The sequence below is a fragment of the Pseudochaenichthys georgianus genome, chromosome 18 (assembly GCF_902827115.2).
Source record: "Pseudochaenichthys georgianus chromosome 18, fPseGeo1.2, whole genome shotgun sequence".
Lineage (NCBI taxonomy): Eukaryota > Metazoa > Chordata > Actinopteri > Perciformes > Channichthyidae > Pseudochaenichthys > Pseudochaenichthys georgianus.
Window position 1 is genome coordinate 197645 of NC_047520.1, and position 13924 is coordinate 211568.

The 13924-nt window shown below is 43.0% G+C and overlaps 1 protein-coding gene across 1 annotated transcript in view; it reads right to left on the minus strand.

Annotated features, from left to right (window-relative positions):
* LOC117463979 (Fc receptor-like A) overlaps nt 1-3335 on the minus strand; it is a 3565-nt gene extending 230 nt beyond the window's left edge. The window contains exons 1-3 of the mRNA XM_071206620.1: nt 3251-3335; nt 707-964; nt 142-390 (exon numbers count right to left, since the gene is read on the minus strand). Coding sequence (XP_071062721.1) covers nt 142-390; nt 707-964; nt 3251-3323 — 580 coding nt within the window. The 5' untranslated portion in view covers nt 3324-3335. The remainder of the gene's footprint in view (nt 1-141; nt 391-706; nt 965-3250) is intronic.
* Between the last annotated feature and the right edge of the window lie 10589 nt (nt 3336-13924).

Below are 13924 nucleotides of genomic sequence, written 5' to 3' on the forward strand. Positions count from 1 at the left end.
TTTTATTTTATTGTAGATTGTGTTCTGCAATAAAATAAAAGCTAATGGAGGAATCCCATTGGCTTTTTGTGGAGGTCACTGCTGCCTTCAGGGTCCGGTACAGAAATACGATGATCCTGAAACCAAAGCAAAGCTCCTCACCTGAGACAGACAGCCGGCTCCATGGAGACTCTTTACCCTGGAAGCTACACTTGTAGAGGCCTTCATCAGACCTGGAGACATGGAGGAGGGTCATGTGACCATCAGACCCATTCCTGATGGAGACGCCATCTTTGTAGAAATCAGCAGAGGGGGGGTCGGCCATCTTTGTTCTGCAGGTCAGAGTGACGTCATCTCCCTCCGTCACAGGGAGGGCAGGACTCTGCAGGATCACTGATCCACCTGATCCACCTGAACACAGAGACAGAAACAACATGTACAGGATCAACTCTACACCTGAACACAGAGGTTATATGTTAGAAAAATAGCATTTTCTCTTAAATTAGGTTAATATAGAACAAAATAAAATGTATAAATATGTGTTAGTCCGTAAAGTATGAGACTGTACTGAGGAGTATCTAGTGGATGATAGTGTGTGTGAGAATGTGTGTTCTGCACCCTGTGGTTAGCACAAGCTAGCAGCTCTGAGGTCGTCCAGCTTCCTCTTTCTGATGAACTTCTTAGAGTGTTTTTAGTATTGATGAGGAAACAGAGAGGCTGATCTTACCGGAGACGGTGATGGTGACGGTGTTACTGGTGGATCCCCCTGTGGACTCACACCAGTACTCTCCACTGTCCCTTGGCACCATGGAGCTGACGTTACAGGAGGAACCAGCACGTGTTCCCCAGTCGACTCCACACTCAGATCTTATTTCCCTGCTCGTGTTTCTCCTCACAGTCCATCCCTCAGAGGCGTCCTCACATCTCAGAGAGACACGTTCTCCTGCAAACACCTGAGAGCTGCTGAGAGTCACCGTCAGACGAGCTGCAGGGAGTTGTTGGATTCAGAGTCAAAGTTAAGAAATAAAACCCGTCCAGAATAAAGTTCCCAGCAGGATGGAGTCACGGATAAAGCCTTTAGCTCGTCAGCTTCTGTCACGCTGACCTCAGGAGGAACTGGGTTATCCAGCAGAGTGACAGAGTTTGACTCCAAGTATATGGCAATATAATATAATATGGTAATTAGAGCTGCATAATCAACCAAAATGTTATTTAAATATCAGTATGGATTCACGCAATATCCAAATCACAGAAAAGACCAAATAAGAGAAATTGTCTGAATGAAGTATCGTGGAGCTGAAGAGATGATTCTACAGACTCAATATAAAGATCCTCATTTAAATATATTTGTAGTATATATAATTTGAATGATGCTTTGAAAATGATCATTCCCTCTCACATTGTGAATCATAACACAATTGCAAAATCAGTAAAGATAACTGCATTATTTAATCATGCATCTCTAATGGTAATATGTTGTTGTTTATTTACGACTTGAGCAGAGATCATGTGTAACTAGAGAATGCAATTCCTGAAGAAATTGCTAGTGGGAATGCTTTATGCTGAAAATATGACGCTAAACTGCTATGCTGAAATGTAATGTGTAAGAAGAAAGTGAAGACTTTAGATTGAAAGGATACATGAACACTGGGGGCTTGAATGTGAGATGAGAGAAGAAAAGAAAGTGAAAAGGCTTGGAAAAGCAGCAGAAAATTTGAACTGCAAACTTCTGAACTAACTTGATGGCGAATGATCTGTCGCCATGCCAACGGCATTTGATGACATCCCTTAATACGCTTAGATGCGTTGATGGCTGCATTGTTACCAAACCTGTGGAGTTTTGGGGCGTTTGGAGCAGTTTCACTGAAGTTATGAGAAAAGCGTGTTTCATGGCGAGCATTGTGTTGCCATGGCAACGGCATTTGAAGAAATCTCAAAAATGTCTTCCCGGCTGGACTGTTGGCACACTGCTACCTGGAGTCTGCTGCTCTGAGCATGTCAGTTGGAGTGATGACATCATCGTGTTCCATTACACAGGTGTTTATAGTTGAGCTAACGAGCTGTCCAGAGATCACAGGTTTGCATTGTTCTGAATGAGAGATACACCTCTTACATGTGAAAGTTTTGAGGAAGAACCGTAACAGATATCTGTGCAATTTCAAAACGTGAAGCATGTCAAGGAAGTTGAGTAACTGAAGTGTAATTGTTGTGTACTTTCGGGTTAATAATGTGGCCTTTTTGGCAGTTTAACTAAAGGTGTGCGGCTGCTGCCGTGAGGAAATATCTGCCTGAAATTACAATGGGCTTCAATGGAGACATGTTGGAAGTTTTTGTCACTTCATGCCCTCAAGAGGCATTTTGTCTAATATTTTTTCTTAATTATGTGTCATCTTTCAAGCTACGAGATGTTTTCCTACGTTTGTCATGATAAATTATGTCTCAGGAATGTAGGGTTTGGGAATTATGGCAGTTTAAAAAAAATATATGAAGGCAAATTTCAAGATGTTCTACCCTCTCGCTGTGACATTAAAATGTGAAGAAAACCTCTAAAACAAGGTCTGAACAATGTTTAATATCTCTAAAAGTAAGAATCAGATTTAAAAGTTGTTTCACACGAATAATGTCAGAATGATTTGTAACATTTTAAAGTTGGAATGAGGTTTCTGAGTGAAAGTATGAATGAACAGTTAGCAGTTGAATCGCATGAAGATTTGTTGAAGTCTGAAGATTTCCTCCATTGACTTCAATGTTAAAAATGTGATGCATTATGGGATGTATCTCTGGAATTATGAAAGTTATGAATGAGAAAAGTAATAGCCATCGATTCCCGACCGAGCTGAACGTTTTGATGTTTGAACGGAGTTTCTGCGATGTTCAATGCGGGAGGAGAAGAGGGCCAAAATACCAGCGGAATAATAATAATAAACTTTTCGTCCGTAGAAGAACAGATTATCAAAACAAAATATTTATAATTAAAGCTTACCTATACTTTTATATGATTAAATATGCAATAAAATATAAATGTTGAGAAACTAAGCAGAATTACAATATATACATGCTGACTGCAGTGGGGTTTGAACCTGTGTCCCCCTGAACCCAACACCAACACACTAGTCCACTCCGACACACGCATCCCTAAATAAACCTGGCCTTTTTATGAGACTCTCAAACAAGTAATGTCTCTGTACACGTCTCTCCAAAACAGAAATATAACTTTATTGTTTGCTCCTGATAATTCCTGATGCAACCGTTTCAGGTAAAAGTTACTGACCTGAGTTTGTTGAGCAGCAAAACAGGACAGACAGCACTGAAACTAACCCAGAAAACGTTATTAGTAAATACATATCAGTAAAGTAGGAACACCACAGTGTACAAATACTCTGTCGAGTCCTGCATTCAAGAGTGTTCATTAAAAGCATTGGCATCAAAACATACATAAAATACAAAGAGTAAAAGTACTTATTTTGCAGAGTAATATATTATTGATGCATTATTTTGTTCATCACTTTAATATCACAGCTGTTTCTGTTCAAAAAGAAAGTTGTTTTCCTAATTTGTTGACATGCCGATCACTATAATCTTATTTCACGGTTTTTCCAACATTTGAACCCGTTTGTACTCAAACTTCTACTCCTTCAAAACTCCTCAACACTATTTAATATCTTGAAGTATGAAATGTGTGCAGGGTTACTCACGGAGCAGGAGAGACGTGTCCTTCATTCTGCTTCTTGGTACAATGACATCAACTCTTCTTCTTCTGTCTGAGCAGTAAAACCACTTCCTGTTTGTGCTTCAGTCCACTGGCTGTGTGATTTTCTCTCAGAAAAAAACGTACTTTATATTATCTGAACACTTCCCTCACCAAAACCACAAAAGAGCAGGTTGTATTAAAAGCACGTCTGATCTATAACGTCTTTGAACATAATAATGCACTTGAAGGGTGAGATGAGAGTATTATCGTAGTAGTATCGTTCACTTTTAAAAAGGCTTTTTATTTGTGGCCAGATGTTAATTACTTGACTGGCTTTCAGCAGTGGCATCATCTTCAGGCTAATTGCTTACAGTGAGGGAATCTTATCAAGACACATTAGCAGTAAATGTATAGTTTTCATCCCATGTTTGTGTAGAAAGGTCATGACCCCTACTCTGCAGGACTTGCAAAATATTATTCTCAGCTATGACATAACCACCTTTTTGGGGCCTCTTAGTTCTTTATCACTAAGTCAGGAGGCCTCCTCCTTGTGTACTGCTGTGAGGGAAGAAACTGCCTCCTCTCAAATCAGTGACACCCATAAACCATTATAGGCCTTACACTCAATTTAACAAACCACTTTGTTTATACTGTAAATATAGAAAATCATAAAATATGATGCATTTTCATTGTGGGTTTATACAAGAATATAATTGATTATACTTGATTATAATTAACTTTCGTTTTAAGTATTCAACACACTATGAAGATCTCAACAAGGGCCATACCTATACAAAACATGTGTGTGAAGTGTTTTGCTCAAAATACCAAACAGATCACCCGTTCTAGCCTCATCGAACGTGCTACGGTAGAAACTGCTGGGATTTGGATTTTTACCACCTCAATGTCTGACCAATTGTTGAACATTGTCCAGCAGGGCTCAGTCAGTAGGGGCTTGGACGGGGAGCTGTAGGGTCGCCGGTTCAAGTCCCTGGCCTGAACACACCTAAAGATGGAGTGTGGACTGCTACTTGGAGAGGTCCCAGTTCCCCTCCTGCCCTGCCGTGGTGCCTTTGAGCAAGGCACCGTACATACACACATAAAGACTTATACATAAGGACCCCTGAAACCTAGCCATACTGAACTGCATTGATTTTGTTTTTTCTCATATTGACTGTGCAAGGAGGTATACATACACATGTTCATAAATGGACATACGGTATATTCACATATGTAAACATTTCGTCAAAGGAACACATGTTGGCCTCTATTCTGTTGTATGATCGTTTAATGTATATTTATGTTTTGGTATTTCGAAATTAATTTCGGCTAGTTGCATGATAATATTGTGGTGGCGTTTTAATCCTTGTCTACAATTTAATAGCCACCTCTATCGGGGTTGTGGGTTTTGACACGCCTCTCTTTGTTTTCAAACAACTCAGCGGAGATCGTAGTTGAATCAGATGCGCTGTATTCCTTGATCCACACGGAACATCCAGGAGGACACATGTCTTCGCTTCATAGTCTCCAACAGAACAACAGAACAAAAAGAACACGGTCAAAAGACTTTTCCATTTCCCCGTCTCATCAACATCAGCTGTGTCCTATCAATCTACCATATATAGGCATACAGCCGTGCACGTGATACTGACGCACGTAACAAATAATAAGTGAGCCTTCAATTAATACATTTTAAACCATAGTATGACTCACAAAAATACCTTTAGACGGTGAGTTTAATCTAATTCATATTATCATCAAGCCTAAACTATCAGACAATAATAAGTCAATGAAAATGGCTCTAACATACCTAGTTACCTACCTAATTGCTTATTACATAGCAATGCCAATATATCAACAATAGAGTCATTTTAACAAAACATATAACATCCATCCGTAGCATATTTGTATACTCAAGTCCATGGCATATTGCATACTTTCAAGTCCATGTAGGACCAGTACTGAGTGTGTAGGTCTAGTACTAATTGTCTGAAATGACCTGCGTTCAAAAGGCAGCCTTTGATGGGGGGGGGAGACCAAGAGTCTAGTCCTTTGGTCCAGACCCGGCGGCAGACATACATCTCTGGGCGGGCATTTGATTTACCAGGGCGGGCCCACCACGACACTTACATTTCACGGGAAATCTGAATTGTCAACGGGGGGGGGGGCTGTTAGATGCTTGCGATTTGTCAACGGGGGGGGGGGGGGGGGGAGGGAGGCGCTCGTGAATTATTGAAAGAGAGGGGTTTTAGGTTGCCACAAGGCTGTTGACGGTCTCATGTATCCATTGGTTGGTTTTGTGGCACATTTGTAACGCTGTGCCAACTTGAGCGCACACAGGGTGGAGAGGTGGAGTGAGGTTGAGCGATGGAGAGAAAGGGAGAGAGAGAGAGAGAGAGAGAGAGAGAGAGAGAGAGAGAGAGAGAGAGAGAGAGAGAGAGAGAGAGAGAGAGAGAGAGAGAGAGAGAGAGAGAGAGAGAGAGAGAGAGAGATTGAGCGAGGCAGAGAGCAGCGGTCTGCTTGCGCACAGAGCAGGAGTTTGTGAGAGAGCCGGCTTGAGAGTACATTTCTCTTCAAAATATTATCGATTGCCAGCTGACTTGCTTGCTCGTTGGTAACGTAGGCCGAACTGGTTTCTTCTAATGTGCTGCATCTGACGCTGAGCAGCCATATTCCTTTCGTGAACCACGAGCAAGAGTAAACTAACTGACAGGCTGCTGTGCCGCATCTCACTCAAAACCCCACACGACTCGACCCAGCGAAAAACCGGTCTTGCGCGCAGCCTTTCATTCAGAATTTCCTAGCAAAATAAAAAAATGATATTAAACTAGTACACAAATAAATATTAGGACAAAGCCCTACAAATAACAACAATAAACATAATAATAAAACAATACAAATGTGGTATTCAGCCCTTATTAAAACAGCGGGCCCAAATCCTGGATGGGCCCGCCATGACGCCGGGTCTGCTTTGGTCGAACAGTCAGAGGTGTGTGACTGAAAGGCTTAGCAGGCTCAGTCTGTTGCCTCCAGGAGCAGACATAACTTAGTTATGGGTCTTTCGATGGTACTTGTCTTGGTTTTAACCAGGACACTCCTAACAAGTGTTGTACGTGTTTGTCTCGACATCAGTCTCTGTGCAGGAGATCCTAATTTTGTGTCACGTGGTACATTCCTGATGTTTAATAGGTTGAGAAAAACATCAGTTCCATCTCTATGAGATTTCTCCATGAGCTGCTCAGCACTGCGCACAGCCCGTTCAGCTAGCCCGTTGGACTGGGGATACTCAGGGCTGCTGGTGATATGAGTGAAGTCCCACTGTGAAGCAAAGTCTTCAAAGCGCTGGCTAGTAAACTGCCTCCCATTAGCCGCGTTCACACTGCGGTACTTTTCCCACAAAGGTTCATGGGAACTTAGTTCATGATCGCGTTCACACCAAAAAGAGCCGGTACTAAAAGTAGTTCATGCGAACCTTTTTGCCCGCTCGAAAGTCCCTGCTAGAGAGCAGGGACTTTCGAGCGGCTCTTTTGTGAGAAAAGAGCTATATGTCTGATTGGCTGGCGGATTGCAAACCACGCCCCGTAAAACTCCCAAAACGTTTTGTGAAGCCGCCATTTTATTATCCTCGCATTAGCATTATTAGCATTAGCATTAGCCCAGCGCAGAAACGCAGAGAGACTAACTTATGGCAACACAAAATAAAACATGGGAGCGGTGGAGATGAGGAGATGAGGAGGTGTCGGCGTTCTGGCGATTTACTCGGAAGGCTTCAGTAGAAGCTGCTGGGAGTCCCAGCAGCTTTCCCTTCCTGCAAACACGCTGCACCGAGTCCGTACTGTGAAGCGTCACAGGCAAGTGTCACTGGCTTGTCAACGTCGTAGTATAGCAACACCGGTGGGCAAGACATGCGATTCTTTAAATCTTCAAAATCTTTCTGCTGCTGTTCGTGCCATGTCCATGCTGTGTCTTTATGTGTGAGCTGCCGGAGTGGAGCTGACAGCCGGCTGAAGTTTGGTATGAACTTTCCAAGGTAGTTGACCATCCCCAGAAACCTTTGTAAGGCTGGGACGTCTGCTGGCACTGGCATCTCACTAATAGCACTTGTTTTGGAAGGATCGGCTTTGAGTCCCTCACTGGTGAAAACATGGCCGACTTGGCTTAGCCTGAACTTGCACTTGAGGGGGTCAAGCCTTAAGTTTACCTCCCTGACCCTGTTGAGCACTTTTCTCAGGTTGGTGTCGTGCTCTGCAACATCTTTACCTGCAATAATGATATCATCAACGAGGATTTCACAGGGGTATCCAGCGAAAATCTGTTCCATGGAGCGCTGGAACACCTCGCTGGCAGAATTGATTCCAAATGGCATTCTTAGAAATCTGTAACGACCAGAAGGGGAGCTGAAAGTGGTTAACATGGAAGACTCATGGTCGAGTGGAATCTGCCAAAAAGATCTCTTTGCATCTAATACAGAAAACGTAGTTGCTTTTGACATGTGTGTGACGACTTCTTCCACAGTACGCATAGTATTGCGGCAGTAATCTTAAACAAAGTGCCGCGAGGGACTAAACAAGAGAAAAAACACTGTGGACACGCAAAAACGCAGTCTTTCCAACACAGTATGCGTTTGACCTTTTATTTCCAAAGCAAAAATGCAATATTCCATATACGTATATCCTTGCGTGCGTGCGGTCAACAAAAATGTTCCTTCTCTAGCTCACTCCCCCATCTATACAAAGTGCGCAGGTAAAAGCAACCGGATATAAACACAAACGTCATCACCCCAATGCAATGACACGCCCACCACCTATAGTGACTCAAAAAACATGTATCGTAACAAACACAGAAATGGCTTCATATGTGGCTCCTACATTCCGGCCCCTAATTATATCAACATAATAATTACACAACTGAAAAATGATGTAGGAGACAATCAAGAAAAAACGTCCTTTTGTTAAAGTGTCCTTTTCTTCTTTAGAAAAAATTGAAAATAAAATAAAAGATATAGTTTGTTAGCCTATGAAGGAGTGATCTTTACTATCACTTAGTAAAAAGTCGGAAAAGACGTCAATTTCAAGGTCTATGAAGTTCACTACTTTCCTCACGGCTCTTCTGCTTCCTGTAGAAGGCAGACCTTTGTGATAGGCCTGTCCAGATAGCTCGTTTTTGTCTTCACTCGCACCTGACGTACAAGTCCTCTTCTGTCTGGAATGGTTTGTACAATCCTTCCTGTAAGCCATGAATTGCGAGGTGCTGAGTCGTCGACTATGAGCACAATATCTCCTGGTATGAAGTTGCGCTTGACATTTGACCACTTCTGTCGTTCCTGGAGTAGAGGCAAGTACTCCTTAATCCATCGTTTCCAAAACAAGTCTGAGATGTACTGAACTTGTTTCCATCTTCGACGAGCATATATGTCCTCTTTATGAAACAGTCCAGGTGGAAAAGATGGCTTGGTTTTTAGCAGCAAAAGATGGTTAGGGGTGAGGGAATGCTCCGGTATTGGGACAAAATTAACATAGGATCACTCCGGTCATTGTACGTACTTCGTCTCACTGGAATATTAACGGTCAGATTGAAAACAACATCGGCCCAGTTTCTCCAGGCAATGACGGGAGAGTTTTGAAAGTGACAAAACACTGTTTTCACACATTTAAAAACAATTAAACAATGTTTACCCAGGATTCAGGCGCCTTCCCTGGCTTGTAAAATGTGGTGATGCACCCTGGAGGTATCAGAATATTTAAAACATGTATACCCAGGATTCAATCACTTTTCCTGGCTTGCAAAGTGCTGTGAAGCAGCCTGTTCTCTGGGTGCAGTCTGGGTGTGCATGGAGGGGTTTAGTCCGAGTGAGGAGTGCTCAAGTGTGGGAGGATGTGTAAGGCAGAGGAGGGTAAACAAAAAAATTAAAGTGTGAACCTCCAGCAGGGCAGGTGGTGCTGTGAAGAAGGCCGAATATGGATGCTGGTGTGCGGACAGTAAAGCACCGCAAAATCCACCACCTTTAAGTGTCACCAGGGCCATCAATCAATCAATCAATCAATCAATCAATCAATCAATCAATCAATCAATCAATGTTTATTTATAGCCCAATATCACAAATGTTACATTTGTCTCAGTGGTCTTCACAGTGTGTACAGAATATCAGTATGACAATACGACACCCTCTGTCCTTAGACCCTCTGTCCTCAGACCTTCTGTCCTTAGACCCTCTGTCCTTAGACCCTCTGTCCTTAGAGCCTCTGTCCTCAGACTCTCAGTCCTTAGACCCTCTTTCCTTAGACCCTCTGTCCTTAGACCCTCTGTCCTTAGACCCTCACATCGTACAAGGAAAAACTTCCAGAGAGAAACCCACAGTTTAAGGGAAAATGGGAGAAACCTCAGGGAGAGCAGCAGAGGAGGGATCCCTCTCCCAGGACGGACAGACTGCAATAGATGCCGTTTGTAAATTGAAAAGATAATACATGTCCAAAATAGTCAACTCCAACACGAGTGAATGGAGGTCCATCTGGAGAAACTCTGTCTCGAGGTAAATCTGCCATCTGCTGCATTCCTGGAGCTCCATTTAGTCGCCGACGAACAACACATTTTGACAGGGTTTTCCTTATAGCCACACTAGCACCAGGAATCCAGTATCTTTGTCGCAGGCTCGATAGCATGTGGTTACGACACGACCACCGTGTCCCACATCTTGGTGTACTTGCCGTAGAATGATGTCAGAAATGTGAAGATCTTTTGCCAATATAGCAGGATGTTTAGATTCTTCAGGCATTGCTGCTCTACTGAGACGTCCTCCCACTCTCAGAACACCATCTTCAGGTACTGGATTGAGCTTGTCCTTTTCACACCTTCTCCCTTTTGCAAGCCTTTGATTTCATCAGGAAACCTTTTTCTTTGGCAAAAGCAGATCATTTCTTTCTCAGCTTTTCGGAGGTCCTCAAGAAAGAAAACCAGAGACCACCTGAGCCTTGATAGTCTGCATTTCCTTTTTCATCTCTCGGTCTTGTTGTTCCTTATTCAAGCCAGACTGCGCAAGAGTCAGACTCAATTGTTCCACTCTTGTGCAGCTGAGGCTGGTATAATATCATCCCAACCAAGTTCTCTTCTGCACAAGTCTTGAAGAATCATCTTGGCTGATAGGACCACAGGTGCCAATATTCCTAATGGGTCAAATATTGAGCTGACCATGGAAAGGATCCCTCTTCTGGTTATGGGTTTGTCCTTGATCATGATCTTGAACTTAAAGACATCTGACTCAACACACCACTGTACGCCCAATGCTCTTTCCACAGGGAGTGTGTCTTTATCCAAGTCCAGATCCTTCTTTCGCTCTCTCCATCGAAGGTATAGCAGCAAGCACGGTACGTCTGTTGCTAATCCACTTTGTGAGATGAAAGCCCCCTTGAGCACAAAGTGCACAAAGGTCATGATAGAGTTCCACTGCCTCCTCCTCTGAAACCACTGATGTTAGACAATCATCAACATAGACATTGTGCAGGACAGTGTTGATTGCTTTGGGGCTGAACTGCTCCCGATGGTCCTCTGCACACTTTCTAAGGGCAAAACTAGCACAACTTGGCGACGATGTAGCAACAGATGTGCAACCATTCTGTGCTCTTCTAAGTTCTGATGATGATCTCCATTTGGCCACCAGAGAAACCTCAACAGATCCGAATCCTCAGCTGGTCCTCGAACCTGATGGAACATGGCTTCAATGTCTGCCATGAGTACAACAGGTTCCTTTCTGAATCTTGTCATGACTCCAACCAGTGTGCTGGTAAGATCTGGTCCCTGTAGGAGCTGCCACTCAGCGATGTTCCCTGGAAGGTAGCTGCACAGTCAAATACGACCCTGATCTTTTTCTTCTTTGGGTGGTATACACCGTGGTGTGGTATATACCATACCCTGCCGTCACTGCGTTCCAGATCCACAACTGGCACTTTCTCTGCATAGCCCTTTGAAAGGATGTCATTCATGAAAGCGGTGTAATCAGCATGAAATGAAACATCTTTATCAAACCTTCTCTTGAGGCTCAGTGTACGTTGTTCTGCTACTCTCCTGTTGTTTGGCATACTAACATCCCTTTTCCTTAAAGGTAAGCCAATACAGTAATGGCCATCCATCAACTTAGCAGACTTTGTGACGTACTCCATAAAGTGACAGTCCTCTCTTGACGGTCCCATCTGCTCACCCTGACTGCACTCAGGGAAATCATCCTTTAGCTGCTGCTTCCACAGATCTTCAGGGTTTGCAACAGATATCCTATTGACAGTGACATCTGGCTGTCCACAAGTCATTTCACTACTCCTGTCTCCTCTGAGAGGTCCATTGACAGTCCAACCCAGCATAGTTTTGACTGCGTATGGGCCTCCGCCTACACTCCGAATAACTTCCCATGGCTCCAGTGCCTGAGGAACATTAGTTCCAATCAACAGGTCCACATCTGAATCGATCTCAGTAATCATTACATGTTTCAGGCGAGGCCATCTCTGAAGGTCTTTCTGACGAGGAATGTTGCCTCGATGAACTGGCATAGTTTTCTGGGTGTAGGTGTCAGGCAGCTCACAACAATGACTGCTGTCTAATCCAGCCACATGCAGGTCAGAAACAATGTGACTTCCAACTATTTCCTCCTGACCCATTGTCCGAAGGAGAATGTCTGTTCTTCTTCCCCTGAGATTCAGATTGTTCATCAGCCGCTCCGTGCAGAATGATGCTGAACTCCCAGGATCCAGGAAGGCATATGTTATGATTGTTTCATGTCCCTTCTTAGACTTTACTTGAATGGGCACTATGGAGAGAGTACAATCTGGCTCACCGGCCCCGGTAAGACCACTGGACTGAACGGAGATCAGAGCACTGCTTACAGCTTTTCCTTTAGCTTGCATTGTGTCAGTTTCTTTCTCTTTATGATAGATATGAAGTATGCTTGGGTGCTTCAGACTGCATACTTTGCACGAGAGGCGTTTCCTGCAGTCTTTACTCATGTGCCCAATACACAAGCATCCAAAACACACACCATGTTCCCTCAAGAAAGCGATTTCCTCACTATGAGCCTTTCTTTCCAGTTGAACACACAGATCCAGTCCACCTCCACAAAACAGGCAAACACTTGTATCCAGTGGCGACTGGTCATTAGGGGCAGGTGGGGCACAGCCCCACCTAGTGTCAGCAGAAAGTATTACAAATAATGATTCCCAAAAAATGCAAAAAATAAATTAAAAAATATATAAAATATATTTTAAGATCATGTTTAATCATCTGATCTTCTCATTGCTGTTTTAGTCTGTGCTCTTCTAATGAGTGTCTACAGTGTGTGCCTGTTGAGCTGCTTAGAGCCATGTGGGACAAAACCTGACCCTGCCCCTCCCTCTCACTGTCTGAGTGAACGGTGACTGGAAAAACTACTCTGCGCATGCTCAGAGTATTTTCCTATTTAATGTGTGTGTCAAAAAATAATGACCATAGGGGCAAAGTGCTGCCATCCCCACCATACGTCATCTCACATCATTCAGAGCTGATTGGCTGTAAGTACGTGTGCCGCGAAAAGTGTGGTGTGTGAAGAGGAGGAGACAGAGCTGCAGTGAGGCGTCCTAAAACCAGGAAGTAAGCTGCGCATGGCTTCCCTCCACAAAAAAGCAACGAGATTTCTCCATAGGATTTTAGAAAATAGCTCAAAATAAGATCTGTGGGAAACGTAGCTGTTAGATAAATGCACGTTTTGTTCAGCCGGATAATATCCACATGTCTACCCTACTTTTATCATTTTCGAATCATAAATCTATTGATTAGATTAGATTTATGATAGACTTTTGAAACTACAAGAAGATAAGGAGGACTTTTACAAAAAAGTAATAGAGATCTTTGTCCAGAAGGATAGGCAAATGGACTTAATCTTCAAGTCAAGGTGAGACTGCAATTTTATTGAAAATGCGATCTTACTAAGAGAGAACAATTCAATATTTAAATGATAACATTACATGTTTTGGGTATCCTTCTGTTGAACTGTCCGTTTAAAATTAATTGAAGCATCAGACAAAAAAAGCTTTTGAAAATAATATTATATTTTGATTTAGGTCAAAATATAATATTTGTAAACCTGAAGAGCCAGAGCCTCAGCAGCCACGAACCTCTCTGCAGAAGCTTATATATAGACATCTGAGTTTTTTGTGCCCCACCACTTTTGTACATATAGAAACGCCACTGCTTGTATCTAGTGAGCCTCTCTCCTTCATTCTTATTCCAGGTTCCACT